Source organism: Melampsora larici-populina (assembly GCF_000204055.1).
Source record: "Melampsora larici-populina 98AG31 unplaced genomic scaffold MELLAscaffold_1, whole genome shotgun sequence".
Taxonomy (NCBI): Eukaryota; Fungi; Basidiomycota; class Pucciniomycetes; order Pucciniales; family Melampsoraceae; genus Melampsora; species Melampsora laricis-populina.
Window position 1 is genome coordinate 812,028 of NW_006768765.1, and position 27,735 is coordinate 839,762.

The window sequence follows — 27,735 nt, forward strand, 5'->3', positions numbered from 1 at the left end:
ACTCAATGGTTCTCTTTTTCCAAAGTCTGTCTGTATGTTCAATCACATGAACTCGGTTTTTGGAAATGTGTTGAGACTTTGATCAATTGATCAACGGACGCTCCTGCAATCAAGAAAAGTATTTGGGACATTGTTTACAATTGGCTTCACTTTGCTTCAAATGATCTCTTAGTCCGAGTACTCCAGCCAGTTGTTGATACAATTGCAAAATTAGAACGTGCGAATACTACCGTTGGCAAAGTTTGGAGCAAGGTGATTGTGTTGTACATAAAGCTCAAAGATATGAAAGTTGAAGCTCAATATTCAACTTTCAAGTCTCACTGTATTCAAATAATCAACAAGCAATGCAAAGTCTTTGATGAACCGGCCTACATCCTTGGATTTTTCCTGACACCTCAGTTTCGTCAAATGGCTGCGTCTCAAAAATACGATATCAATTACTTCACGCGAGCTGTAGTCAAAATTGCGAAAGTTTGGAAGTTTAAACAGATTGAATGTAAAAACCTCATCACACAAGTCTTACAATACTACAACTCCAAGGGTCCATTTTGTATACCTCCAGATGGCAAGTTGTGATTTCTCATGATCATATCGGATGTGATAATGTAACTAATCTTGATTATTGTTTAGCTTCATCTGCCATGAATTACTGGTTGAAGGTATCAGCTAATCCACAAACTCAAGAGCTCAAGTCGTTTGCCATCAAGCTCTTAGAAATTGTACCCCACGCTGCGGGTGTTGAAAGCCTCTTTTCGCGGATGGGTTCTCAAAAGACCAAGTCGCGCCCTCGAATGGATGTCTCAACTTTAAAGATGATGTCTCAAATTGAGATGGACCTTGAATCTGAGCAACCAAATTGTGTGGCCAAATTGATCAACAATAACAATCAAACTGCTGCTACTGATGAATTACAAGATTTAGATCCTCAATTTGAAGATCTTGATCAAGTTCAAGAGTTTGAAAATAGAGTTCATGGTGAAGATGAGTTGGATCAGGAAAAAGACCAAGAGGATATTACTGAGAGTGGTTTTATAGACACTCTGTTTGATTTAACATTATTCAATATTAGAGTTGAAGCAGAACATGCTGTTGCTATTGTTTTAGATGAGGGATCTGAGAATGAAGATTGGGATGAGGAGGATCTTTTCAATGATTTACTTCAATAAATGTTCATTAGATGTGCAGCAGAACTGTTATGAAATACGAAAAAGTGCTTTCTGATGTTGTTTAGCAGGTTTTTTACCTTTTTTTTGATTTTTGGGGGATTGTGACACCTCAGAGGCACGCCTCTGCGCCCCCACTATAGGTGTGCCTTTGTAACAGTCAAAATCCGCGCCTGGGCCTGCCCAAAATTCAAAACCCGGGCCCACCACGTGATTGCGCACACATAATTGCTGAGCTTGTCTTGTGCGCACATGATTGGGTGTGCCATGCATCTGGCTTTATACACGAGATGTGGCGGCCTGCTGTGTTGTTGTAAATTGCATCTTGGTCAAGTACTTCACGACTTAAGGAAGAGGTAGTTGTGTGATAAAGCTGAAGAGGGTACAGGGTTAGAGAGTTTTGTAGTATGTGTTATGGTTGAATGTCTGAATGTCAGGTTTCATGAGATGGATAGGTATACAATGTTTGAAGCTGTCTGAATCAGGATAGTTGGTTAGGAATGTATGATGGATTGGTCCACAAAACCAACTGAGTCTTTACGCTTTGAGAATAGTCATCATTATCTACGTGTCTGTGTGCCTGTGGTTGTGTGTGAACCCCTGTTTTATCAGAGTTTTTCTTTGTCATGTGTGTGCGGTTGTTTTTCATATATACCTTGACCCTCTCAAGCTCTCTCTTTCCTCCTCACCATTGGAAATTGAAAGCTCAAGAGTAAGTCTTTTTATTCTACATACTACACTTAACATTATCTGGACTGTTCTCACTCTCTTGTTTTGATCTTTTTACTTTCTACTTTGTATCCTGCTTTCCTGCAGGTAAGGCATTGATCCTTCTGCCGTTGTTCATTTCATCTATTCGAGAGAGACTCATAGAGCTCACATCTCAAACCTGTCTGTCCAGGTAAATAGTGTTACACTTTATTAGCCTTTCATTTTTATCTTGTTCTCTCTCTTAGTTTGTCAGAAGTTATGACCGTTGGAAATTGAAAGCTCAAGAATCTTTTTACTTTCTCCTTTGTATCCTGCTTTCCTGCAGGTAAGGTGTTGATCCTTCCTCCATTGTTCATTTCATCTATTTGAGATAGACTCATAGAGCTCACATCTCAAACCTGTCTGTCCAGGTTTCTTATTGCTCTATTGCGTAGATTACAATCCGTATCAAGTCATTTCATGCTGCTCTGCTGGTCAGGAGTTCTGAGGGAATTTGTTATGATTCACATTGCATTCGGACTTCTGACAAATTGGGTTTTTGTATATGGGTAGGTAGTAAATTTCAATTTTGTGAATGGAAAGGTAGGATATGAGGATTAAAAATCACATCAGGTCACTGGCACATCAGGAACCACGACTAAAGGGTAACATCTGGCTAGAATATCTTTGTTCCAAGTGCGCATCATACTTTTGTTGTTCATGATGGCTGCTGGGCCAGCAGACAGCATGTCCAGAGTCACCTTGTAATTGGGAGTCTGGTCAACTGCAAGCCGAATGCCATTTGAAAAAATGGTGTGTCATAATTGGACATCACAGTTCTTTGTCTTTGGATGCATATGTACCCTTGGCTTGAGCAGTTTACGGTTGATATTCTTAAGGTGATTCACTGGAAGGCCATGATGATGATGAGGTCAATGTTTGATGTATTACACATCCATGCATATAAGCTTGTGTGATGTGACTTACTAACAAGCTTGTTGAGATTTGATGTGAAGTCCTTACAAAGTTGGGCGTTTGCACTTGTTCCAGTGGTTTTTTGCTTGGAGTGGGCAAAATTGCAACTGGTGACTGATCGATCAAACCTCTCAAGGAGGTGGTTGGGAGATGAGAAACTTCTGAGGTACACCGGATCAGAGCTGAACTCTTTGGTCCAGCCAGCCATAGGGTTGGTAGTTGTTGAGTTCCAAGACAGGGTCATGAGGTGGAAATGCATGCCGTACGTTTTGTGCGCAAGTTGAAGCTGGGTAAACAAACAAACAAACAGTCTATGTTAACATTAAACTCACATCAGTACAGTAAAAGTAATTCATACTAAGGTATGAATATGTTCAATCTGCCGTATGCCCTTCTCCTGAAACTTAAAACTCTGTTTAGCATTATGACTGAGAGCAAGTTTGTGTTTAACTTTGTTGACATTCACAGGCCTTTCAAATTTGGATCAATAGTGTGGTTCTTCTTCATTGAGGACTTTGTGAGGCTTGATTTTGTCCGGGTCATTCTTGTTTGATATGACAAGTGTGATGTGATTGAAGAGTGGTTTTTCAAAAATGTGTACATTGGGGGTGGTTTTAAGTTCCTGCCAAGCATTAGATACTACATTGTTGTATGTTGCCATGTGTTTGTTATGTATCACATCACTTTCTTTGTCACCGGTTTTGAGTTCCATTTGAGGCACTGAGAAAAGCAAGGGCAGGACTTAGTAGCCATTTTGGACAATGAGAGCACCCACTATGGTTGCGTTAACGACGTGATTTAGCGTTACCGTAACACTAAAATACCCACAGGTCCACTATGGACCTGTTTTAGACCTGCAGTCCGTACGACCGCGTCAAATCTTGCACTCCGTGTGTTCAGATCTACGCAAGCCTACGACTTGATTTATCGTAGGATAATCGATCAACAACTGTATTTTTCAAAACCTCAACTTCAAAACCTCAACTTCAACACTTCAAACTTCAAGTCCAAAGCTCAGCCTTCAAACTTCAAACCTCATCCTCAAAAGTCGACTTCAATACACCATATTTTGGAACATCCTTCGAATCGAATCGATTTCAATCAAGGGTTGATATTTTTCCTATCATAAAAACAACCCTTACTCTACTTGTTTCAACTTTACTCACGACTTGTGTAGATTATCATTATTAATTAACCATGAAATACTCTTGTTGTCCTTGTAAATTTCTGCTACAATGAAATCTGAATGTGCAATATCACCCTACATCTTATAGTTTTGTGAGACACCTCAAAAATTCAGGTGTGACATAGTCATCATACAATCAATCAGCACACTGAGCTCGATCTTGATCTATTCAGATTCAATTCCGAGGTGGTGGAGGTGGTGTGTGAGGCCTATCAAAGAAGAAGACAAGTCTGTCAAATTCTTGTTGTTTCTCATCGTTGTCGTTTGAAGACTTCAAAAGACGGTCGATGTCTTTTCAAGGAATTTGGAGCGGGCATTGGTGAATGGCTTTTTGGATTGAGTTTATGATAAATTCATTTCAAAATCAAACCACTGTGGATCTGATTGATTCACAGTGATTTATCTTTGGTAAATCACACTTAACATCATCCCGTAGTGGATTTCATGCGGTTACCATCTTTGGTAAATCACGCATGATCAAATTTCGCGCTCAGGAATGCAAATTTTACGATAAATCACTGTCACCATAGTGGGTGCTCTGAGTGGTTGAAATACTTACTGATGTTGTCTTCCGTGGCAACCTTGCTGAATTTGCAAAATACATGTTACAGGGTGGTTTCATCCTTGTGGATGGCCCAATGGCTGAAGTAGAGGTGATGGTAATAGGAATAAGGTCAGCATGGCTTGTCCCAAGCTAATAGAGACATGGATGGGCAGGTCACTGACACTCCATATTTCAGTGTGTCGTAGGATATGCCGCCGGTGTAGTATTTAAAGCTCAACAAGAGCTTTACAACACCTAAGAAGGGATAATCTACTACGTGTAATATAGTAGAAGTTGCCTAAAGACTGCCTTCTTCAAAGAAACCAGCACAAGGGCACTTGCTGACCACTTTGTGATAACAGAAAAAAAGATAAAGGCACCAGAGAAATATCTCAATACTGTTGTAAGTATTATTCCCAGATTTTAAGAGCACAAATTCCACAAACTATGTTTATTACTAGCAATACTGTTGTAAGTACGATTCCCAAAGAGACTTATAGTCTTTAACACACGTGAATAAATTTCTCATTGCTTTGAAGGGGCGGATTTAAGTGATCTTAGTACAAATATAGTAAATAAATGATGATTATAACACTACAACAAAGGTATAAGATGCAGAAAGTGGAAAAACAATCCCAAAATCATCAAGGAGTACTTATATCCACATGTAACAACCTCTACAATAGTCAACAGCCTCAAAAACCAGCCAAATCCGCCTAAAGAACCCTAAAAACCATATGATGACGCAATGTAATGATCTTGTTACTAATGTATGATGTAATTTTCACAGCCAAAAGTGATTCATGACACAATGACTCAATGTACAGCACTTCTTAAGATGAATACAGGTGATTTTTTCCTTGTAAACCAGCTGCAAACCAATGTTTGAGATTACAATGTTTTTCAGATGGGGTCCAATTTTGAACTACTATAGTACATCTTTCATTTATCACACCCATGTTACCTCCTTCTGATGAGTGATGAGTAAGATATTGAGTTGTGAAGTTAAGGTTTTTGGTGTTACATGCTGACTTGTGACTGTAAATTTGAGATTCACACCAATTTCTTATTTCCCTTATGACTTTTTTCATAAACCTCCTCTACCAGTGATTTAAAGTTTGTAGATTATGTAATCTACTCTTTTGCGTTGAATGAGCTATCTACCATCACAATCTGATGTCATTTGACATATGTAATGAGCTGAAAACCTTCATTTTTGACAAAATTCACCCATTTTCTTCACTTTTCACAGCTGCTACAGCGCGCAAAAGCTAATCTCAACTACAGGTCCTCCGGCAAAATAAATTTGAATTTCAAACTCAATGTTATAGATATTGGCGTAACCTTTCACACCTTTTTGTGATAGTTCTGGAATCATGGGACTGGCTAGGATTCTGATACCATGGTCCATAGGACCCAGGGACCCCCCCAATTTTCTTTTTCACCAGCCTAAAAATTGGGACCCATACCTAAGCCACCTAATTAAGCCCTTAGGTACCTAGTTTATGTGTGTAAGTACCTAGCTTATGTGTGTAAGTATCTGGCTTATGTACTTAAGTACCTGGCCTACGTCTTAAGAGCCTATATTATGTCCTGTGGGTCCTAGCTTAAGTCTTTACGGTCTTAGCTTAAGTTCTTACAATCCTACCTTTCAGCTCCTCTGAGCAATTAGGGAGCAGAGTAGCTCTTTGAGAAATCTCACAAGATCAGTTAGCAAAAAACACTCACCATCTGTAGACAAGAAGTATGAAAAGCAGTCACCAAGTGCAAGTAATTTCAAAAGCATTTGAGTAGGGTGTCTGGGATGATTGATGGGTTATCTGATGATGAGCAGATTGATAATTGTAATGATTGAGTCTATGTAAAGATGAGTCTTTGTAAAGAGCATGACACTGTAAAGACCGTGACATTGTAACGATCAATCTGAGGTAAAGAGTGAGTTAAGGTACAAATTGCTTTGAGGTTAAGGGTCAAGTTAAGGCAAAGATCAATATGATGTCAAGATTGAGACAATGTAAAGATCAAGTTGTTTGTTTCAAAGTGTAACCATATTGAAAGGATGACAAGACCATGCAAATGATATTATCAAAAGGCAAAAGTTGAGAAGTCAGATAGAGCAAGAAAATACCAAATACCACACGGATCAACAGATCAGGATGATAAGGAGAAAGGATTGAGTGAAAAAATGATGTTTTGAGAGTGTGTATTGCCTCTGTAGCACATTCCTCACGGCTGAAAAGTCTGGATTTTTCTTTGACCAACAATTGGGATCGGGTAAAGCTGTAGTTGAGATTAGCCTTTACGCACTGTACTCTCTTTTTCTTGCTCATGTAATATGACATCATCTTCTATAACCTCAAAAATCCCAGAAAATCCTCTTGGCAACCTTAATTTCCACTATTACCACCATTACTTATGTAAACTACACGTATAACCCTTGTTTACCATCCTCGAAAAAGTACCTTTCTGATGATAACTTCTGTTTCCCCTTATCAACCTTCAAGATTAAAATTGTTACTGTATAATAAAATGTTGTTCTTTCATATTCTAACCTCATAAAAGTCATAACTCTATTATTAATACCCTAAAAACCATTTTCCAACCTTTATACCTATATTTTTGATTTTTTTTGCTTTTTCCGTCTTTTTGTAATAACTTTGTAAGTAAACGATAATGATCTTAAGAATATATTTGAAATGAGATGACATAATCTTGAGCCAATAACTACACATAAGCCTATAAGAGCTTCAATTGATCTGAAAACCCCCATTTCAAATTTTCTGCTACACTGAAGTTTTCTAATAACTTGATATTGATAAAGTAATGATGATTAATTTTCTTGATTGATCCCATAAATAGATCACCACACCAGAAAGACACAAAAATTCCAAGCGCACTGTCAGCTCCTCTCCAAGTGATTGGGCTTCACCAAGAATGCTCGGCGGAATTTGGTTATTGCCTTTAGATTTGGTGCACTTGTGGTAATGTTTGATCTCTGTAGGACTCCATCTTTTGGTCAGTTCTTGGTAGTTTCCAAGCGTGGGTTTTACTGGTGGATTTTTGGCTAGAGGAATCCCCAAATTATCACAAGGTTGAGCAGGTTACTCAGGATGAGGGAGTTTGGTAGCATGGTCGATCTTTGAGTTTGAATCCTTGATCTTGGTGGGTCTCCTGCACTTCTTTGTTGGCGCAGCTGCCACATCATCCTGTTCAGATTCTGTGGTACATAATGATTGGTCAGCAAAGGGGGATTACTCTGATTGGGAAAATTACCAGACCATTCTCATGTTCCTCCGCAAGGGATACATTTGACTCTATATTGGAATCTGAATCTGAATATGATTATGTTGCAGAATGAAGATCTGAAGATCAGCCTCAAAATCATGGGGACAAATAATTATAATTTACTTTTGTAACTCAAAGGGCTGTCACACTGAGACTTTTCAGCATTGTCTCCATCTGTCAAGGCAGCCAAGTCAAGAATCAGCAAGGGCAATATATATGACAGAGAGAGTATGATGGTGATAGTAGTAAAGCTCCGACCTTGGTCAGGCTTAATGGTGTTTGTATTTCCGGCTCGAGTGTGTTGGGTCGTGGGTCCTGTGGAGGCTGAGACTCTGGCCTTCTTGTTACAATTTGGGGCCATTTGAAAAATGGGAACAAGGTTAAGAATGAATAACAAAGTGCAATGCTGGGATACTGGGAATGCTTAGAGTGATATGTGATGCATGCAGGGTTGGATTTGGGTAGAGTAGTGGAGTCAAGCTGTGGGTGTACCTAATTGGGTTGGGTGTTTACAGTTGACAAGTGATAAGTGGGGGAGGTTTTTGGTTGACGGGTTGATACTTAGGTTGTCCTACCTAGGTAGCATACAATAAACTTGTTGTTGACGGGTTGATATTTAGGTTTGTTACACACATTCGTAAGTAGGTAGACTTAAAACAAGGAGGGTATAATGAGTCAAGGGGAATGGTGGGGGCGGCTATGCCTGGGGTTGGGGTTGGGTATGTATTCTTGCAATGAGAGGCTATATATTGCTGTGTTCAAGCTGAACTGATGGGTTTGGGTAAGAAGGGTATGTAGCGGTTGTGAGAATCCATACATATGATACCCACCTGGAAATGAACCATACATTGGTCTATAAGGTGAATTCAATTGGATGAGACCAGAAATCAAAGGAGTCAAGCATGAGTTTGGGTGAGGGTGTAACCTTTCATTGAAGGTGGGTAAACCTTCAGAAAGGGTACAAAGCACATGCGGCACTTGTAGGATAGGCCGGGTTGATCAAGCGGCTACCAATCAATTCAAGCTATCAGTTGGGCTGTTTCATGATGATAGGATATAATGAAAGGAATGGAAGAGCAGCAAGAAAGGAACTTACATTGCTGTTAGCATGGGTGGGAGGTTCAAAATAAATGAATGGGTCATCAAACTCTTCTTTTTCCAGTTTTCTTTCCGTTTCCTGATGCGTAAGTTCTCTTCATCTGAATCTTGGGCTAAATCTACCTCTGGAGGACCTAATGGTATCTGGAGATGGTTATAATTGCAAAGCAATCAGTACCAAGTTTGAAGTCACAAAAATCTTTGCTTACCACTGGATTTGAATGTATTGACTTGTTATCAGCATCTGATACAGAGAGTGATCTGCCTCAATGAGTACCTGAAACCTAAGCTACAAATTAATAAGTAATAAGAGTTATGGAAGGATCAATAACAGAAAGGATAGAAGGAAGCAAGATTAGACTCACTCAGACAAAAGGCCTGAAACCCTACGTCCACGGGCTGGTTTGTGAGGTGGTTGAGCCCCTGGTAGAGAGCCCAAATGTTCATGTTGTTGGTGAACGTTCATGTCCCTCTCATCTTGAGACTCATCAAACAGACCACGGCCCTTAAACACAATAAAAGGGAAAATGAATGTAAATGATTGAACAATGGAGAAAGGAATCAACATAAGAATAAAAGAAGACTATTAGTAATTTACTGAGATTGGCTTAAAGTTATGGTAACGGTAGATGAGGAGTGTGAAACCATGGTTGATTGTCCACGTGCTGTTCCAAAAGGTGGATGATCACCAGGTAGCAAGACCAAATGTTCATGTTGTCGGTGAACATGGGTGTCTCTCACATCTTGGACCCCATTGAACAATCCACAGCAAGAGTCAGATGACGGAATGATCATCCCAGCGACTCATCTTGCTGGTGTGACTATGCGAGAGGAGTGTTGAGGTGCTGGATGACCATTGTTGGTCTTGTATCCAGAAGACAAAAACAATTCAATGGTTGGTTGCTTGGTTAGATTAGACATGATTGGATGATTTACAACTACGTTGCTTAGCAATTTGAAAGGTCTGAAAGACTAGGTGGAAATCAATCAATGAGATAAGGAAAATGATGGTCAACAATTCTGATATTGTTAATCAATGGGAAAGTAAGAAATGTGAAAGGGCATATGTACTCACCTAAATATGCCATATGTCTAAACTACGGTTGATGGAAAGTGACCACATTTCAATAATTGATGCCAATATTAACACTACCAGCATAAAGTAATTTTCCCAAGTAAAAAATGAATACATTTAGAGCAAAAAATGATTGAAAATGCATTTGATCAGCATTAAATCAGCATTAAATCAGCATTATTCAGCATTAAATGAGCATTTTTGATTAAAAATGCATTAAATGTAATCATTTTTTCCTTGGGAAAATTACCTTTTGCTGGGAGTGTAACTGGCACAGGATCCAAGCGCAAGAAAGCCTTCCAGATTGGTAAGATCCACTAAGCAGAAATTGATGGTGGCTGAAGTTGTATAATGGAAGTCAAAAAGGGCAGATTGTTGAGGTTTGATAGCGGTTTTCCCCCTGTGAGAAGATCTGCCCATCATCTATACATATACATCAATTGATGATGATCAATTTCACATCTTAAATAAAGTCATTAATTAGTAATCATTTCATCATACAATTAGATCAGAGGGGTTTTTGTTGGTTGTTTACTATTGTGGGTGTTCATAAAAGATGATATATATTGATGATGGATATTTTACAGGCTTTTGTTCCCCTTTTCTTCATCTTATACCTTTGTCATAGTGTATTCAATTGTTATTAAATTACTACATTTGTACCAAGGTCACTTAAATCATCCCCTTCAAATTAATGAGAAATTTATCCATGTGTGATAAGGCTACAAGTCTTCTTTGGGAATAATACTTACAACAGTATTGCCAGTAATCTATATGTTTTGTGTCTTTGTGCTTTAGAAATTGGGAATAATACTTATAATAGTATTGAGATCATTCTGTGGTACCTTATCTTTTTCTCTCTTATCACAAAGTGGTCAGCAAGTGACCTTGTGCTGGTTTCTTTGAAGAAGGCAGTCTTAGACGACTTCTACTTGTTATATATTGGTTGATTATCCCTTCTCAGGTGTTTTAAAGCTCTTGTTGAGCTGTAAATACTGAACTGTGCTATGTGATGGCATCTTGCATTGAGAGTCATATATCTTCTCCCTAAATTCATCCAAGAACAAAAAGGTTCTTTTTTGATGATTGTCTCCAAGAAATTTTGATCTTCTGCATTCAAGGGCTAACAAGGACCACATTTCTTGTAGTTGTGAGGATTGTGTATGACAGCTCATGTACAATTGTATAGGTGAGTCCAGTGAATGAATGATTGACATGATATGGGCTTGCAGAGTTGTTGACATATGGTATGTAGACCTTGCATTCCTCAAATTTATAGATGGTGAAGCAGTTGATTGAACAAAAAATCATGAATTGTTTTGTTTTGTTTTCACCTGGCAGATATATTGATCTTTTTCAAGTGACAGGTGCACTCAATTGAAAGGGCACCCCAGGTAGGTTTCCATGTTATGAATGGCAGCACAACAGTTTGGGCCAGATGTTTAGAAATCCAAGTCAACTGTGACAACAGTTCTAGCATATGTGATACCCTAACTGATCAAGACAAAAGAATGATCTGAATGAAAAGAAGATGGTCAAGAAAATGATTTATAAGTTTGATTTCCATATCCAACAAAATAAAACTATAACATCATAATAACTTACACCTAAGATTGTTCAAGGGTGTCAGCTTTGGAACTAAGGTGCACACTGATTGAGACAAAAGAACAATCTGGATGAAAAGAACATTGTCAAGGAAATGATTTATAAGTTTGATGAGAGAAAGGGTCCAATAGTAAATCACAAGTAATCTACTTAAACATTGTGACTTCATTGACAATCTTACTTAAACAAATGAAGTAAGCAAATAGATTATAAGCGCATGATCTAAGTGACGCGTCAAGAGATTTCACATCTCAATTGTACCAACATGGCTGATTCTGTCTCTCATCAAATCAAGACGTGAACGTTATTGGTCTAGGTAAAGAGAGAATTATTGATATGCAGAAATTTTATCAAAGAATGGGCTGTAGTACTTAAAATCACAGCGGCAAGGAAGATTATCGTGTTTTTGGCTTTGGATTCTCTTTGGCTGATTTTGCTGGGTTCAAGATCTTCGATGCTGCAAGCTCAGCGAGTGCGTAGACGGACATTGAAGGGTGTGCGGCGATCTGCGTTGGAAATACACTAAAGAAATTGTAGGATGGAAAAAATGTCCTTTAATCAAACTAGAAATTCAATCGAGGATGATGCAGTGAATGAAAGGTTACCTAGCGTCAACAATTCTCAAGTTGTTTACATCATAGACCTTCAATTCCGGGTCTACCACGCCACCGAGCTTTCGCGGCAGCATTGCCGCGGTTCCAACTGCATGATCTGAAAATACCAAAATTACACCGGTAGTAAAACACATCAGTGTGAGATCAAAGATGGCTTGTTCAGTCTTGAAAAACGAACAAGTAGTTGAGGAGCTGTCTTTCACGTGTTTCTTCCAATCTTTATCGCTCTTCACTGCGGAACCAGGAGTAAATTCTTTTGAAATAACTCCACTCCAAGCTGCATTTGTCATGATCGTTCTGGAATATTTGGTTGCCTTGGCAAGAAGCCAAAGATCAAAGGGATGGCTAAAATATCCTTCAAGAGGATAAAGAGAAAGTTTCAATATGACACAATCTTCCTCCATCCCATGCACTCATCACACCACAGCTTTGACTGACCAGGATCTATCAGGGGCGGCTTTGTTGGATCACGGCTACTGATGTGCGATGTTCCGCGTGACAAGGGGTATTGTAGAGAGGTACCTAGCGCAATACTGGTGTTGATGAATGTGTCAGAATTTTGCACGTTGAGACTTTTAGATCGTGATACTTTTAAAGCACGTACAGGGAAGCATTCGGAGGTTTAGCCGATCCGATGAAAGACTGTTCGCAATAGAAGATAATCTCTTTTAGTATGATAATTTGAGGACATGGACCGCTGCAAACTGACCAAGCCTCCGTTTGCGACAATGAATTCTATAGGGGTTCCATGCAACAGCTGTGCATTGATAGCGTCAAAGATTGGTTGGGGTAAGGTAGATGAGTTACTTTTTAAGATCTTCAAACCTTCATCCAATTCTTTTTTGGTTAAAATTCGACTCAATGGCTCATAATCCAAGAGCGGGTTGACCTGAGTCATGATACCATCGCGTTTGTCATTATAGAGCTTCATTTGTTCGGCCGCATAAGTAGGATTGGTCTGAAGATTGTCTCCAGAGGTGAGACCGTCTTTAAGTTGATAAGTGTTGAAGACCACTGCATGATCTGCCAGATTTGATCCGACACCAGGAAGGTCGAGGACAACCGGAATGTCAAACTTCTTCAAGATTGCCGGGTCACCCATCCCACTGCGCTCCAAGATGGCAGGTGTGCCAATGGACCCGGCACTCAAGATGACCTCTTTATGGGCCAAGACCTTTTTTTTCGACCCGTGAACTGAGTATTCAACGCCTTGGACATTGACTTTGCCGCCGTCTGACTTTGATACAATGAGCCGATCAACCTCACAATCCAGGAGGACCGCCAGATTTGAACGAGAAGCAATGGGGAAATCTTGGGCAGAGACAATTGAACATCAGAAAAGGTGCTACGCATGTCAGATGTCAAAGTTGCACTTACAATAAGCCTTTGCACTTGTCATCCTCTCAGCATTCTCGTCGATTGTCGACGGGAAGTAGTAGGGACCCTCCAAGGCTCCTTCAAAGCTATCTTGTAGCTTTCGAGCGTGTCTAAGACTCCCAGCCGCCAGAAAAAAACTCTGCACACTTGGAGGAAGATACTTTGGAAAAGTCGTTTTCACGGGTCCTTGTGTACCGTGGTATCTGGCGGCAAACGTAAAGTTGGTGGTGGCAGGTGGGGCTATAAACTTTTCAGACTTTCGGGAAGCTTTATCGAATTCGGCCCATCCCCTACGCATCCGAATGGATCTTATCAGGTTCTACGTTGTGGTCTCATAGGCTAAGGAACGTACCATCCTGGATTCCCTAGTGATTCAAAAGTATCATAATCCGGACGAGACGCTTTTGTGGCGACCATGAAGTTGATTGCCGAGGAGCCGCCTAAAACCTAAATACGACATTGATGATATAAATCATGATCAAGTTTCTATCGGGCTTTTCTTCGCAATGTGACTCACTTTACCCCGAGGATAAATCATGGTGCGGTTCCCTGCTTGACTCAGTGCAACGGTCGTGTAGTTCCAATCAATTTCCGACCGGAAGGTACTACCTGCCAGTGCCAGAAGAATATATTCACAGTGAGTTTTAATACTACTCCTGCCCCTAGACCAGGTGGATTCTCACCGGTGAGGCTAGGTATAGATATTCCGGTGTTGTTCAGTCCATTTCGGCCTGCCTAGAAATTATCCCAAGATTTAATCTCTCCGATCTCGCGCTGTTTATTGAAAAGAAGGAATCCTTTATGCACCTCCAGGACCAAGACCGAAATGTTTTTATTTTCTGAAATCCGTGATGCAACTGCCAAACCTAAGAGTGGGTAGGTCCCCGATAGTCAATGTCTATTGTCAATATGTCGGTCTGGTGGTAAAAGATGTATGGTGCGGTTGAAAGTGCTCACCAGCCGTGCCTCCGCCCACAACGATATAGTCATACGCATCTGTGCTTTCAGATTTCTTTTGAATGGTAGTCGAAAGGAATGTTGATACCAAGATGAGGCACAAGGCTGAGCTGAGCGTATTTGACTTCATCGCTTTCAATGATGACTTGTTGTTCTTACACTGAGGTCAATAATGAACAGAAAACCGGATGCTCAGGGAACTTCTGACCAAGTGAAAAGGTAGAAATAATTGTATTGAACAAAATCCCAAGTTGCTTATCGCACGCTTCGAGCGCATCGGGGTAAAATTAATGCCCCTGTGTACGAAGCAGCGTGTTTCATGGGTCGACGATCAAGCCCAGAAGGGTAACGTGAAGCCTTCGATCGCTAGGGGTTTACCAGCGGGAGCAGTTCCAAAGGCGGTTTTCTGGATCCACCCATGAGCAGTCACCAGGGTTTTGTCACCCCACGTGTATATGCAAGTTTACTGCCGGTCAATGTAGTGTGAGGCTGAAATGCTGTACCACAACTGTTGTCGAGCAAGGGGGAACAGGAGAAAACGTGTTCGTCGAGCTCGGAGCTATACTTATCATGTGAGGCTGGGTGTGTTGCAGAATGGTTAGCTGCTGTTGGCAGGGTCTGGATGCTGAAAGTGAAGGTCTGAATCGACTTGTACTTCCCAGAGGGACTTAGTTAAGTTTGTCTCTTCAACGTCATCACTCAGAGACTTGTATCAAGTTTTACTGATCCACCTCAAACTTTCAGCTCTTCACAAATGACGATGGCATAATGATGATCACCTAGTTCATTTCATTCCTTCAAGAATCTCACTCTCATTCTCATCAGTTTCAGCTCAAGATGCTACATTCAACAAGAAACCAAGATCAGGGATCACACTCCTCAAATTCAAACCGACAAGAAAACAAACCGAAATCAGAAATCTCAAAACCTACTTATCAACTTCATAAACCTACCAAAAGTTCAACTTCTCATCAATTCACCCCTACTTCATACTCTTCTCAAGACGCTCGTTCTTCAACTTCAAATCATGAATCTAAATCTAATCAAAAACTTTCTGTGAAACCAAGTAACAGTAATCAAAAGATGACCTCGATCAAACGAACCTTAAGAAACGATCCTTTGAAACGTTCTTCTTCTTCGATCTCACTCACAAGTAGTCTCTTAACTTCAATTCCAAGTCCTCCACCTTCATTAGGATTCTTAAAAGCATCTCGTCTCTTACAACAACAATCAAGCTCACTTCAATCTCGTATGGAAGAAGCTTCTGGCGCAAACTCTCCTCTGGCTCGGCTTCTGAGATACTGGAGTTCAACAGGAAAACCTCAACACCAAATCTTGATGTCTTCAATCGCAGTGGTCATACTGGTCAAACTATCGGTTAGTCTAGGTAGTTATAGTGGGTTCTCGAAGGGTCCTTTGTTTGGAGACTTGGAAGCTCAACGACATTGGATGGGATTAACTCTACATCGTGAGATTTCAGAATGGTATTTTTACGATTTGAATTGCAAGTTATTCTTTCTCACTACTTGAGATCATCACAAGCTCGTATGGCAAATTCACAATTTAGAACACAAATAACTGATCTCAAACTCTCCATTCAATTCTTGTAGATTGGGGTCTAGATTATCCACCCTTAACAGCATATCATTCTTGGATCCTGGCTCATATCGGTCGGATCTTCAATCCGATTTTTGTCGCACTCCGACCTCCACATCCCACGTCCGATGATCTCACTGGTTGGGGTGATCTACACGACTCTTTGAAGCATTTCCTACGTTGGACAGTCTTAGGAAGTGATCTGATCATTTGGATCCCAGTGGTCTTCATCTACTGTTTCATCACCTACAACACTTACCAATCAGATCACTCATCTTCTCATGCCAGCTCAAGATCGATCTCTAAAAGTAAAGCCAAATCCACAAACGCTATTCATTCAACTTTGTTATTACTTTTGAACCCGAATTTGATCTTGATTGATAATGGTCATTTTCAATATAACTCAATCATGCTTGGATTAACGTTGGCTGCGATCGTTAGTTTTCATCTTGATCGTGATTTACTTGGGGCAACTTTATATGTTTGTAGTATGTGTTTTAAACAAATGGCATTGTATTACTCACCTGCAATGTGAGTCAAGAGCCGATCAGATCTTCTTATGATATACATCTGATGAATTTCGTTTCTTTCACAGATTTGCCTATTTGTTTGGAAAATGTCTCTATTTACGTCATACAACTGGTCTCATTCTGTTTTTCAAGATCGCGATTGTTTCGATCACCACTCTCTTGGTCGTTTTCTTACCATTCATCGTCTTCGCTCCATTTCCTAGTACGATTCTTCAAACGATTCATCGGATCTTTCCATTATCTCGTGGTCTTTTTGAAGACAAGGTAGCCAACTTTTGGTGTGCAATGAATGTGATCATCAAATTTCGAAGTTTGGCAGAGGTCAGTACGTTAGCCAAAGTGGCTTTATTGATGACTCTCTTAGCTGTCTTACCTGGGATGATCATTGTAATATGGGTGAATTGGAATCTGGGATCTGAAGCCAGAAATGAAGAAAGCGAAACTGAAAAGCCAATGATGAAGAAGATCCCTAGAAGTTTATCATTAGTACCTTTGAGTCTATTCAATTCATCAATGGCCTTTTATTTATTTTCATTTCAAGTTCATGAAAAGACAATCTTGTTACCCATCTTACCTTTAATGATGATCATCAGTCAAGAATTTCATGCCACCAATCAATTCGATCTTAATACTGATGGGCAATGGACTGGATTGATTAGTAATGTGGCTTGTTTCAGGTACGCTCAAGGTTTGTTTTCGGATATTCTGATTGTTTTAGTTCGTTTGGACGAGTTTGTGTCGATAAATTGTCAAAAGTTTGAATTTATGAACTGATTTTTTGATTTTTCATTTCAATTTGATTAACTTTGTGATTTTTTTTGGAAAGTATGTGGCCATTACTTCAAAAAGATAATTTACATTGGCAATACGTTACATTACAAGTTTTATATAATTATTTAATAGGTTATAATCCGATTAAAAAACTGGCCCAATGGAGTTTTATTGATTATTTAACGATCATAAGTTATGTTTTGATAGGATTGATTCATTTGAGTGAATTGATGATTAAAGCACCTGATCGATTACCTGATCTTTATATTGTGATGAATTTAAGTTTAAGTTTTAGTATTTTCGGATTAAGTTATCTTTGGTCATTACATAGGTTAATAGAAGAAGGATGGGGATTGATTGGATTTACGAAGAAACCATTGAATTCAAACACCAGACCAACATGTACATCATCATCATCATCTACTAAATTGGTATCAAGATCATCAAGTTTATCAAAAGGATCGAAACCTCAACCGGTACCTAGTTTGCATTCAAGAATCGATAGTATTTCGAATCCAGAAATCAAGTTTATTGAAGAAGAAGAAGAAGAAGAAGAAATAAGTCGAGAAGGAAGTAAAACTAAACGAGCCACCAGTTTACAAGCTAGACCTAAAAAACCGATCCATTCACTTTTATCGACGAATGAAAGAGGACCGATCCGGTCTAGATCGTTAGGTGGTACTAGTTTGATGAACTCTCAACAGATCCGAACGAATTTGAAACTTAAGACTATGATTAGTAGTCCTAGAGCTGATCAATTGATGAATCGGATTCGAAATCGAGTGAATGCTGAACAAGCTGTGATTGGTACGACTGGGAGTGGAAGTTCTTATCAGCTGCAGCAGAATAGACCACAACGGATGTTGGTGAAGGAAGAAGGGTATGGGAGAAGATCATCTTTAGGTGAAGAGGTTGAAGTTGAACAAATTCAAGCTAATAGAGGAGAAGAAGAAGTGGAAGGAGAAGAAGTGGAAGAGGGAGAAGAAGAAGTGGAAGGAGAAGAAGGAGTAGGAGAAGAGGAAGAAGGAGAAGGAGGAGAAGGAGAGGAAGAGGGAGAAGAAGGAGAGGAAGAAGAAGGAGGAGAGGAAGGAGAGGAAGAAGAAGGAGAGGAAGGAGAAGAAGAAGAAGAAGAAGAAGAGATTCCAATTGAAAGGATCCAAACCAGTCGAGAAGAAGAAGGAGAAGAATCGATGAATGATGGAGAAAGGATGAGTCGAAAGATTGAAGTGGTTGAACAAGATTGGGAGATGGCTTTGAGACAGAGTAGAGAAGGAGCGATTAGAAGAAGAAGAGAAGAATTGAGATTACAAGCTAATTTGGCTAATGCTAGTGTTACAGGAGGAACAGGAGGAGGGGCAGGAGGAGGGAGTAGGAAGTTGAGTATGAGTATGAATATGAATTTGGTGGGTGGATATGTTGATGCATTGGATTTGGTGAATGGACCTCCAAGTAGAAGATAAAGTTGATCAGTGGTTTTTGGTTTTCTTTCTCTGATTTGATTTTTCATTCATTCATTTAATTTTTATGTTTATTTTTTGATTTTATTATGCATTTGGTTTCACTACGTACAAGATCACTTGATTTTTTGTTTGATTTTTGCCGTAGATGATGATTTGATTGAGAAGTGTGATGAGTTGATTTGATGGATGTAGAATTTTAAATGAAGTGAGGTTGAGTGAGAAGGATATGTTTATAGATGGTGAGAATATGTTTATAGATGGATCGATTGATTTGGAGACGTGTCATCGATCAGAAATTAGAATCAGATTGACCGCATATATTTGAGCATCAGCATCAGAATCGAGTTTGATTTTCAGATTGGATTTGATTTGAGAAGATAAATACAATTTTAGAAGAAAAGTTATTTAAAAAAAATAAAATTAAAACACCATGGAACCAATCAGAAGCCAATCAACTACAAGTAAATCAACTTCAAGTAAATCACTGGCTTCTTTACTTAATCCTTCTTCACCTTTACCACCTTCAAATCAAATCCATCATTCACGTCCATCTAAACGTTTCAAATCAAATTCAAATTCACATTCATCTTATCAATCTAATTCCGAAAACAATTCTCCAAATCTATCTCATCAAAAGCTATCATTATCTCATTCAAGACCATCTACTACTTCAACCGATCTTATCAATCCACATCGTAGTGTATCACATCCTATCATCTTATCAAATTCAACTACTAATCCTTCTATCAGACAAGAATCAGATTCATCTGATTATAATCATTCGATCCCTGAATCTCATCAATCATCTGATCATTCTAGACCTCCTTCCATCACGCCTACTCTTTCGAATCCTGAACCTCAAAAACCAATCTCTTTATCTACTAATCAATTCATTCAATCAGATCATCATTCAAATACCCATCAAGAACTCCTTCCAGAACCTATCAAACCTATTCCACCTAATCTCTCCATGAATCTAGAACCATCTAATCCGTTACAAGGATTAGAAGAATCGATCTTTGGTATCGGAGCATATGATGATTTTGTAGCATCCATCGGACGGTTTATATGGAAACATGCTAAACCATACTGTGAAAGGAACGAAGGACATTTAATAGAAGTAGAAGCTAAACTAGGCACGATCAAACCCAAGCATGGAACTGTAGACGAACGAATGTATTTCCCAGTAGAAAACGAATCAGCTTTAATTAATTTAGAGTCTAATCGATTTGAAACTAACATGACCGAATCACAACATCGATCGTTTAATGAATTATTAAATCTTAGAGTTATGGAAACTAATGAAGCTCATTATTTGGGATCTAAGATTAAGTATTCACATTCGAAAGATATTGATGAGTTTTATGATCATCAGATTAGAGTGACTAAATCACAAGGGAATGGAGAAATTAAAGAATCGATTGTTAAGTTGAAATTAGGTTCATTGGATATCACTTGTCCTTCTAGATTGTTTGATTTTAGAGTATCGGTGAATCTTGAAAGACCTGGTCAGTCTTTTTCTTTTTCTGTCAATAGAGAGAGAGTTTCTTTTTTTTTGGAAAATGGAAATCTAATGGATCTTGGGAAATGATTTTGGTTTTTGATTAGCTCCTTTACCACCACCTGATGCTTTACCACATTATCGTCGAATCAAAGATAGATTATCATACGAACATCAAATTTGTCAAATCGATTTAACTCAAGTCAAAACAGATGATCCCAACGTAAACCCACTTTCTCTCTCTTTAAACCTCTTCTCTAAGGACCATTCATTCATGTTTTTTTTTGGTTTGGTTTCTTTTTTGGGGGTTTCTGATTTAGGTTAAAGTTCAACATGAATTAGAAGTCGAAATTAAAGACATTCAAACTTTATTAAACTTGGGATTCCAATGGAACGAAGGTACAGGTGATCCATCTTACTTGATTTATTTAAAGGTTTGGTTAAATAATGTTAGATTATTGATTCGAAATTCGATTGAACCTTGAGGAAGAAGGAAAACAAAAATCTTATATAACAAATTGGATGATCTCTTTGAGTATATATATATATATATATTTAATGGTTTTTATTGTATCATGGGTTTCTTTTTTTTTCTTCGTTTTATATATTGTGAGGGGTTTTTGGGATTCGAAGTTGTTGTTTTTCTTGGTCTTTAGATTTTTTTTGGTTTTTTCATTTTGTTGTCATTGATTTATTTTCATTTATTAGACTCTTTCTTTTTTTTTGGAATTCTTATTTACGATTTTTTTTGAAAGGGAATCGTTTTTTGAATGATTTTTTGAATGATGGAAAAAAAAGATAAATCAAGAAATGTATTGAGAACTGTGTTTGAGTTTTGGTAAAAATTTGATGAGGTGGTTTATGGTGATGAAAGTGAGGAGATGTTATGTATTATAGGTTTCTAAACACAAGAAAGTGGTTCATCAGAATCTAAAAAGTAAGTACAACAACAACAGCACCATCTCCTTCAAAACAAAACAGATTCTAAGATTCGATTCTTCTGTTTTACTAGAACAACTCAGGATTCAATCTCATTCTCAAGCTTAATGTCAAAGGATGATAATGCTATTGATCATCAATCCAATTGGAACTCACTCATAAATTGGTTAACTCAAGAACATTCTATCGATCCAAATCAAATCAAAGTCAACTTAATCATTAATCCAAAAAGTAAATCAATTCATCTTAAAGTCTAAAACTCATGTTCTAATCAATTCTTTTTCTTTCTAGTATAGATCATCAAAGAACTTTAGTAGCTAATCAAGATATCAAGGTAACTTTTAAACCAGCTATCAAAACCAATTCTTGCAAAATCTAATCATTTACAATTCTTTTACGTATATCTATCTAGGAAGGAACACCGATCATTTCGATTCCAAACCAAGCTTTATTAAACCTGAACACTTTACCTAATTCATTTAAAGATCCACTCAAACCATACCAACTAAATTCCTTTCAAACCATATCTTATTACTTATCAAACCATCATCCGAATCGAAGATTTACAAAAAAATATCCATTTCAAGATTACATTCATACTTTACCTCGATCATTTGATGAGATTCCATTATGTTTAATTCTAGAATCACGGTTAGGTGATCTACGTCGTATCAAACTTTCTGATTATGATTTGTTCAACTCGATTCGATTTGATCTTTCTGATCATTCTTGCGAAGTTAGAGATCGAAAGTTTAGTGGTTTGAAATGGATGACAAGGTCAATGAAAGTCAAGTGTGATGAGGTGACTCGGAGGTTTTTGATCGATTGGAAATCGGTTTCGAGCATCCAAGATGAAGAAATCATGAGTTTAGATGAATTTCTTTGGGGTTGGTTAAATGGTACGTTCACTTCTTTCAAACTATCTTTTCTGGTCGCTGTGTGCGTGTTTCTTCGTACGGTTTTGCAATTCTGATGACTGATTTTCTTATATTTTTAAGTCAATACAAGGTGCCTTTGGTTCGATCTAGGACTCAAAGATCATGATGACAATATCACCTTAGCACCCGTCATCGACATGGTAAGTCACCCATTCATTAATCCGACTTCAATTCCAAAAAGGCTTACAAACCCTCCGTTTTTTCATCTGACTTAAACCAAAGGTAAATTACACCCTCTCAAGCAAAGTGAAACCAATCTGCACTCCCAACACATTCAGCTTATACTCATCCCATCCGCTCAACCAATTCACATCCCCAAGCACCAAACGCTTAATCATATCATCCCAAACCTCCCGATCACCTACCCTTCATCCTACTCTCTCACATCGAAAAGGTGATGAGATTTTGTTTTCCTATGGGTCTCATAGTAATCTAACACTTTGGTCAGAGTATGGGTTTCTTATTCGACCAAAGTTTTCAAATGGTTGGAATTCGGTTGAGATTACTAGAGAGGTTTTGGGTTTGTTTGAGGATGATCATGATGATGGGGTGCAGAAATTGTCGGTTTTGAAGGATTCAACGTACTGGAAGTGGGTTGATGATTTCCATTTTGATGATCCTCAAAAGAATCGCGAGTTTTAATACCATAAGTTGTTTTTTTTCGTAGAGATTATACCATTGAATCCAATCCGATCGGTCCATCTTATCGTACCTTAACCGCCTTACGATTACTGTATTGTCCATCTCTGAAACTTTCGAATTGGTATGAGATCATTAATGGTGAAAAAGATGAATGTAGTTTAAATGTTGAAGATCAAATTAAAGGAACGATTGAAAAGATTTGTTTAAAATTGATTGAAGAGATTGATTTGAGTTTAGTAGATCGATCGGATTGGTGGATTGGTAATGAAGGGGAAGGCTTAGGTGGGTGTGTAAAAGAGTTGATGGTGGAGGAGAAATGGATTTTAGAAGGATGTTTGAAATTGATGAATGAATCAAATTGAATCAGAAATTAACGAAGTTTGGAACCGTTTGGTTTAGGGAAATACTCGGTGTCTTTTTTGTAAGCAAGAATTGGGATGCGATTGTTATTAAGCAGCAAAACTCTACAACCAACAATACAAGATAGAGAAAATGAATGATGAAATCATGAAAAAAAAACCTTATAATACAAACATGATGCTTGGTGTTTGGCGCGTCCGAGAAAGAAGAGAAAAGAAAACAATGAAATTGAGAAATAAAAGTAGAAAAGAGTTTATGGTTATCAATCTAAAATCTTGGCATCAAGAATGTATCTATTTATAAACGGTTTACAAATCCACATTGAAAAGACAATAAAGAAGACTCTAGAGAATTTCTTGGGTAAGAAACTTTCAAAGATGATAGCTAAAGATTGAGCTATGAAGTAGTATAATAGAGCAGGAGAATGATCAAAGAGATGGTCTAATGGATTAACTGGATGTAGTAAAGCAAAGACAGCTGAGAAAATCACACGAAAAGTTAGTTTCGAACTGGGATGATTTAGGCATGTAATAAAAACTTACCATATTCATGTAAGATTCCACTTGCAAGAAAAGTACCGATCAAACCAGCAAGTTGAGAAAGTTTAAAATTCAATCCTAAGAATTGATTAAAAAACCAAAAAGTAGGTTTACCACCTAAAGTTAAAAAAGATCTTTTTAAGATTGGATGCCATCTATGACTCCATAAATCATTTAAAGAATTAGATAGATGAGGAGAATTAAATATAGGAGGATAATAAATTGGATTAATTAATTCTAAGAAATCAGATGAAAAATAATTTGGAAATCGGGTCAAGAATTTGTGTATGAAATGAAACATGATCGTTATGGATGTGAATTGTAAATCTATTGAACTTGATAAACAGATTCCAAAACTTATTCTATGGATCCATTCTGAAATCAAATCTATGAACCATATGTTTGGAATTCCGTATGAAGTTAAGGCTGACATAGGTGTTTGTAGGGGAGAACGATGGGTTTGTAGAATGATTAAACCTGAGACAAGTAATGCGATGGAGACTTTTATTAACCTTTTGAACAACTCTTGGATTGTGTAATTGTTGGCTTTTGCAGTTGGTCCAAAAGTGAATTGTAATCCTCTAAACCTGTTATTAAAGAAGATAAATGGTCAGTTTTAAGAAGAATGGGATGAAGTATACATCAAAGAATCACTCAACGAAGTTAAATTTAAGATCGTCCACCAAACCAACTTAGTAAACCCAACCGGACCTTCTTCTTCCTGAGCCTTTTTCAAATCCTTTAACCTATCTAAATCTTTAACCTGGTTCCATTCCAAACTTCCATCCTTTTCGTTCTTTTCAATTTTTCTAACATAATAAGATTTTTTAGAAAACCCAAATTCTAATGATTTAATAGCAAATATAATCGAATTAGAACCGAACCCTAATTTTTGAAATGTATCAAAACTGCTAGGTAATCTAGAATTCGATCTAAAAGGTGATGTAAAAAATAAATAGAAATTGATGGGTGTTAAACTTATTCTTATGTATTTTGATAAGTTTGATTTGATGAAGGTTGGGTGTAGGGTTGATGCTTGGATTGAGATTAGAGTGAATGAGATGATCATTTGGTAGATGTAGCTATAGTTTGAGGCACTTGTTGATGGATCATGATGTGAATTGGGTTGCATGATCATCGTGGTTTGGTTAGTGGTATTCATCTTGAGTAAGAGTAAGAATTTACAGATCAATGGATGGCTTGTGGTCTTTCGTATTTCTATTTCGTGGAAGATGACAAGAAGTGGAAAAGAAAACTGTGAAGCGGAAGAGATGATTCAAGAAAGTGTTCAAGACTGATCCAAACTGTTTATATATTTCTTTCTCAATCTGGAATCTAGATGACTGATCAATACTACAAGCTCCGATATTTCGATACACAAACTCCGACCGATTATCTAAAAAAAAATCCAGATGTAAAATTGATTCCTCGCCTTTTCAAGATCTTGCCATCTGAATCGATCAGACCAAACCAATCAGTCACACACAACAGTGCACATACCAAACCTTCTTTCTCAATTCTTTCATATCTTGTTGGATCTTGGATCCTAATCGGTTTCTGATAATCAAAAAAAAAAGAGACACACCGCAAGTCTTGATTGAAATTTGAAACTCACCTTTTAAAGGAATTCTAATCGAATTTGAATCTGAAAGAAAAAATAACCAAACTTGTCATGATCAAAGTTGAACCCACAAATAAGCTTAGGAAAAAATCAAACTTCAGTTCAATAGATAAGAGTAACCCTTACATGAACAACTTAAATATGTAAGAGCATTCACAGCCGTGCCGTACATTCGTGTTTTGTAAGGAGGGGAGCATGGAATCTGGATTGTTTTAGGTGTACTTGCTAAAACCATTGGCTTTTCACCTTTTGTCATCTTCTTGTCTCAAGATTGGAGTATTTATTCATTTGAGACCCATACGTAATGTGATTTTATGAAAACAGGAGCACTTTTTGTATATATCCTGTTTTTGTAAAACATAAACAATTTATGTTTACAATTCAGCCCCCATCAACTAGGCTCTGGCAGCCAAGAGCCTACCACTGACTTCATGAAAGCTTCATGAAAGCTTCAGAAAGATTTCAAGAAAGCTTCAATATGTTCTCAATAAAGCTCCAATGTAACTTCAGCTGGACATAAGATCCAGCACAAGTGACATGGGTTCATCTGATATCAAGCAATCAAGTGTGGGCCCAGTTTATGTTTTTTTTAATCAAATCTCAATCTTTCAGAAAAAGTGTTCACTTGGTCACATCAAAATTTGAACCACAGGATCAACCATTACAAAAATTAATGTCAGATTACAATAATCACAAAAGATTCATCATGTCTAGAGTATATTATTATTACAGCTTTAAGACACATATTGAGGTCACTCCATATCCATTGCATCAGTGACATGGATGCATTACATACAGGTATGTAGTCTCTGATATCAAGCAATTAATTAGGGGCCCAGTTTACCTTGATTTTTTTGGCTGCATTACATATGGTTCAGTGTTATTGATGTCCTGAAGGGTGGAATCAAGTTACTACTGCTATCAGTACAGATCTTATCCTAGAAGATATCACTGTTCAGCCTGAGCTCCAAAACCAATGCCCCAAGGGTTCCCCGAGCCCCAAACCCTTGGGGTGCAGGTTTGGTCAGGCTTTTTGGGACCCCAGTACATTGGGGAGCCCGTAGGGTTTTGGGGCGCGGGCTGCATAGTCCTCCAGCCCCCAATGCTATCTGCGGGGATCCCCAGCTACCCACAGGTTTTAGGCCTTTGGGATAGGGGTTGGGGGGCCTTCTGAGAGCCGGGTTTTGATTGGGTCGGGGTAGGGTTTGGGCACAGGGGGGCTCATTGGATATTGGTTTGGGGTGCAGGTAGGCCATTACCCACGCTTTTTGGGTCAGGGCTCAGGCTGAATCACTGTTTCATTTCTTGTAAAAAACTGGTTTGAGTGTAGTGTTGCAAAGCAACACATAGAACAATCTAAAAATTTTGGATGCATTTGACAGTGTTTATTTGGTGAGCCAAACTATATGGAGCTTTACTGCCAAGATCTTGTGATTCAAAATTTCTTCAAACAGATCTCCCAAAAAGGTTTGAAAATTTTTCTCTACAGCCTCACTTATTTTGATAAACAAATGTGCAATGGCTGGCAGATGCCAGTAAAAATATGTACACCTCTGTAGTAACACAACCTGAGTGCTAAGATATGGCTTTCTCAAATTTCTTTGAGAAACACCTGAATATGTAAATACAGTCCCAGAAAATTACACAAATATCTTCTACTATCTTGAATAATTTTCTCCGTAAACCTCATTTATACATGTAGACAGATGGAAAGTGTCTGATGGATCTCAACAGTACTGTATACACCCCTGTACAGACCGGTATTGTGGGGATATTGTGGTTTTGTGTCAGACTGAGCCCCGACCCGAAAAAAGCGGGTAGTGCCATGACCGCACCCTGGACCGATAGCTAAAACCCCCCCCGCGCCCGAAACCGACCTTAACCCAACTACCCCCCGGCCTCCTGAACGCCCCCCGCCCCCGAAACCAAGTGACCGAGGGTTAACCGATAAATAACGGGGCCCCGTCCCAAAAGGCTTACGTGTGCGTCCAATCAATTTTTTTTTAAAAAAATATAAATATAAATTCATTAACAACTCCGATCGGAAATCATCCAATCATTGTCAAATGCCACATACCTCGTACCATCATGAATTCCATCATATCCACTCCAGCTTTGACTCCAGCACCTTCTTCTCGCATGGAAACCAGTGATGATGAATCATCATCAGTGGTAGTTGAAAGTACCAAACGTAAGCGAGGCAGCTATGTCTGGACTCATTTCACCAAGATCAAAGGTAAAAAAACGAGGTGAAGGTTCCAACCAATGT

The 27,735-nt window shown here is 38.4% G+C and overlaps 5 protein-coding genes across 5 annotated transcripts; 3 read left to right on the plus strand and 2 right to left on the minus strand.

The window, feature by feature from the left end:
- Positions 1 to 12,052: 12,052 nt before the first annotated feature.
- On the minus strand, positions 12,053 to 14,648 carry MELLADRAFT_23953 (uncharacterized protein; the record flags this gene model as incomplete). The annotated part of the gene is made up of 11 exons (XM_007404063.1): positions 12,053 to 12,143; positions 12,227 to 12,332; positions 12,414 to 12,590; positions 12,674 to 12,807; positions 12,991 to 13,546; positions 13,613 to 13,902; positions 13,965 to 14,059; positions 14,130 to 14,221; positions 14,296 to 14,347; positions 14,420 to 14,478; positions 14,570 to 14,648. Coding segments are annotated over 11 exons (1,731 nt in total), but the record flags the coding sequence as incomplete, so codon positions are not given.
- A 670-nt stretch (positions 14,649 to 15,318) lies between these two features.
- MELLADRAFT_114809 (family 57 glycosyltransferase) lies at positions 15,319 to 19,056 on the plus strand (the record flags this gene model as incomplete). The annotated part of the gene is made up of 4 exons (XM_007403487.1): positions 15,319 to 16,037; positions 16,180 to 16,696; positions 16,761 to 17,372; positions 17,522 to 19,056. The coding sequence occupies 4 exons, from the start codon at positions 15,407 to 15,409 to the stop codon at positions 18,924 to 18,926; spliced, it is 3,165 nt and encodes a 1,054-aa protein (XP_007403549.1).
- Positions 19,057 to 19,356: 300 nt separating this feature from the next.
- MELLADRAFT_76245 (uncharacterized protein) lies at positions 19,357 to 21,181 on the plus strand (the record flags this gene model as incomplete). The annotated part of the gene is made up of 3 exons (XM_007403488.1): positions 19,357 to 20,434; positions 20,535 to 20,650; positions 20,748 to 21,181. 3 exons carry the CDS (start codon positions 19,357 to 19,359, stop codon positions 20,910 to 20,912), a joined length of 1,359 nt encoding a protein of 452 aa, XP_007403550.1.
- Positions 21,182 to 22,052: 871 nt separating this feature from the next.
- MELLADRAFT_86782 (uncharacterized protein) lies at positions 22,053 to 23,308 on the plus strand (the record flags this gene model as incomplete). The annotated part of the gene is made up of 5 exons (XM_007403489.1): positions 22,053 to 22,059; positions 22,104 to 22,265; positions 22,365 to 22,444; positions 22,527 to 22,894; positions 22,972 to 23,308. The coding sequence occupies 5 exons, from the start codon at positions 22,053 to 22,055 to the stop codon at positions 23,306 to 23,308; spliced, it is 954 nt and encodes a 317-aa protein (XP_007403551.1).
- A 59-nt stretch (positions 23,309 to 23,367) lies between these two features.
- Positions 23,368 to 24,190, minus strand: MELLADRAFT_70401 (uncharacterized protein; the record flags this gene model as incomplete). The annotated part of the gene is made up of 2 exons (XM_007404062.1): positions 23,368 to 23,783; positions 23,849 to 24,190. The coding sequence occupies 2 exons, from the start codon at positions 24,144 to 24,146 to the stop codon at positions 23,569 to 23,571; spliced, it is 513 nt and encodes a 170-aa protein (XP_007404124.1).
- Between the last annotated feature and the right edge of the window lie 3,545 nt (positions 24,191 to 27,735).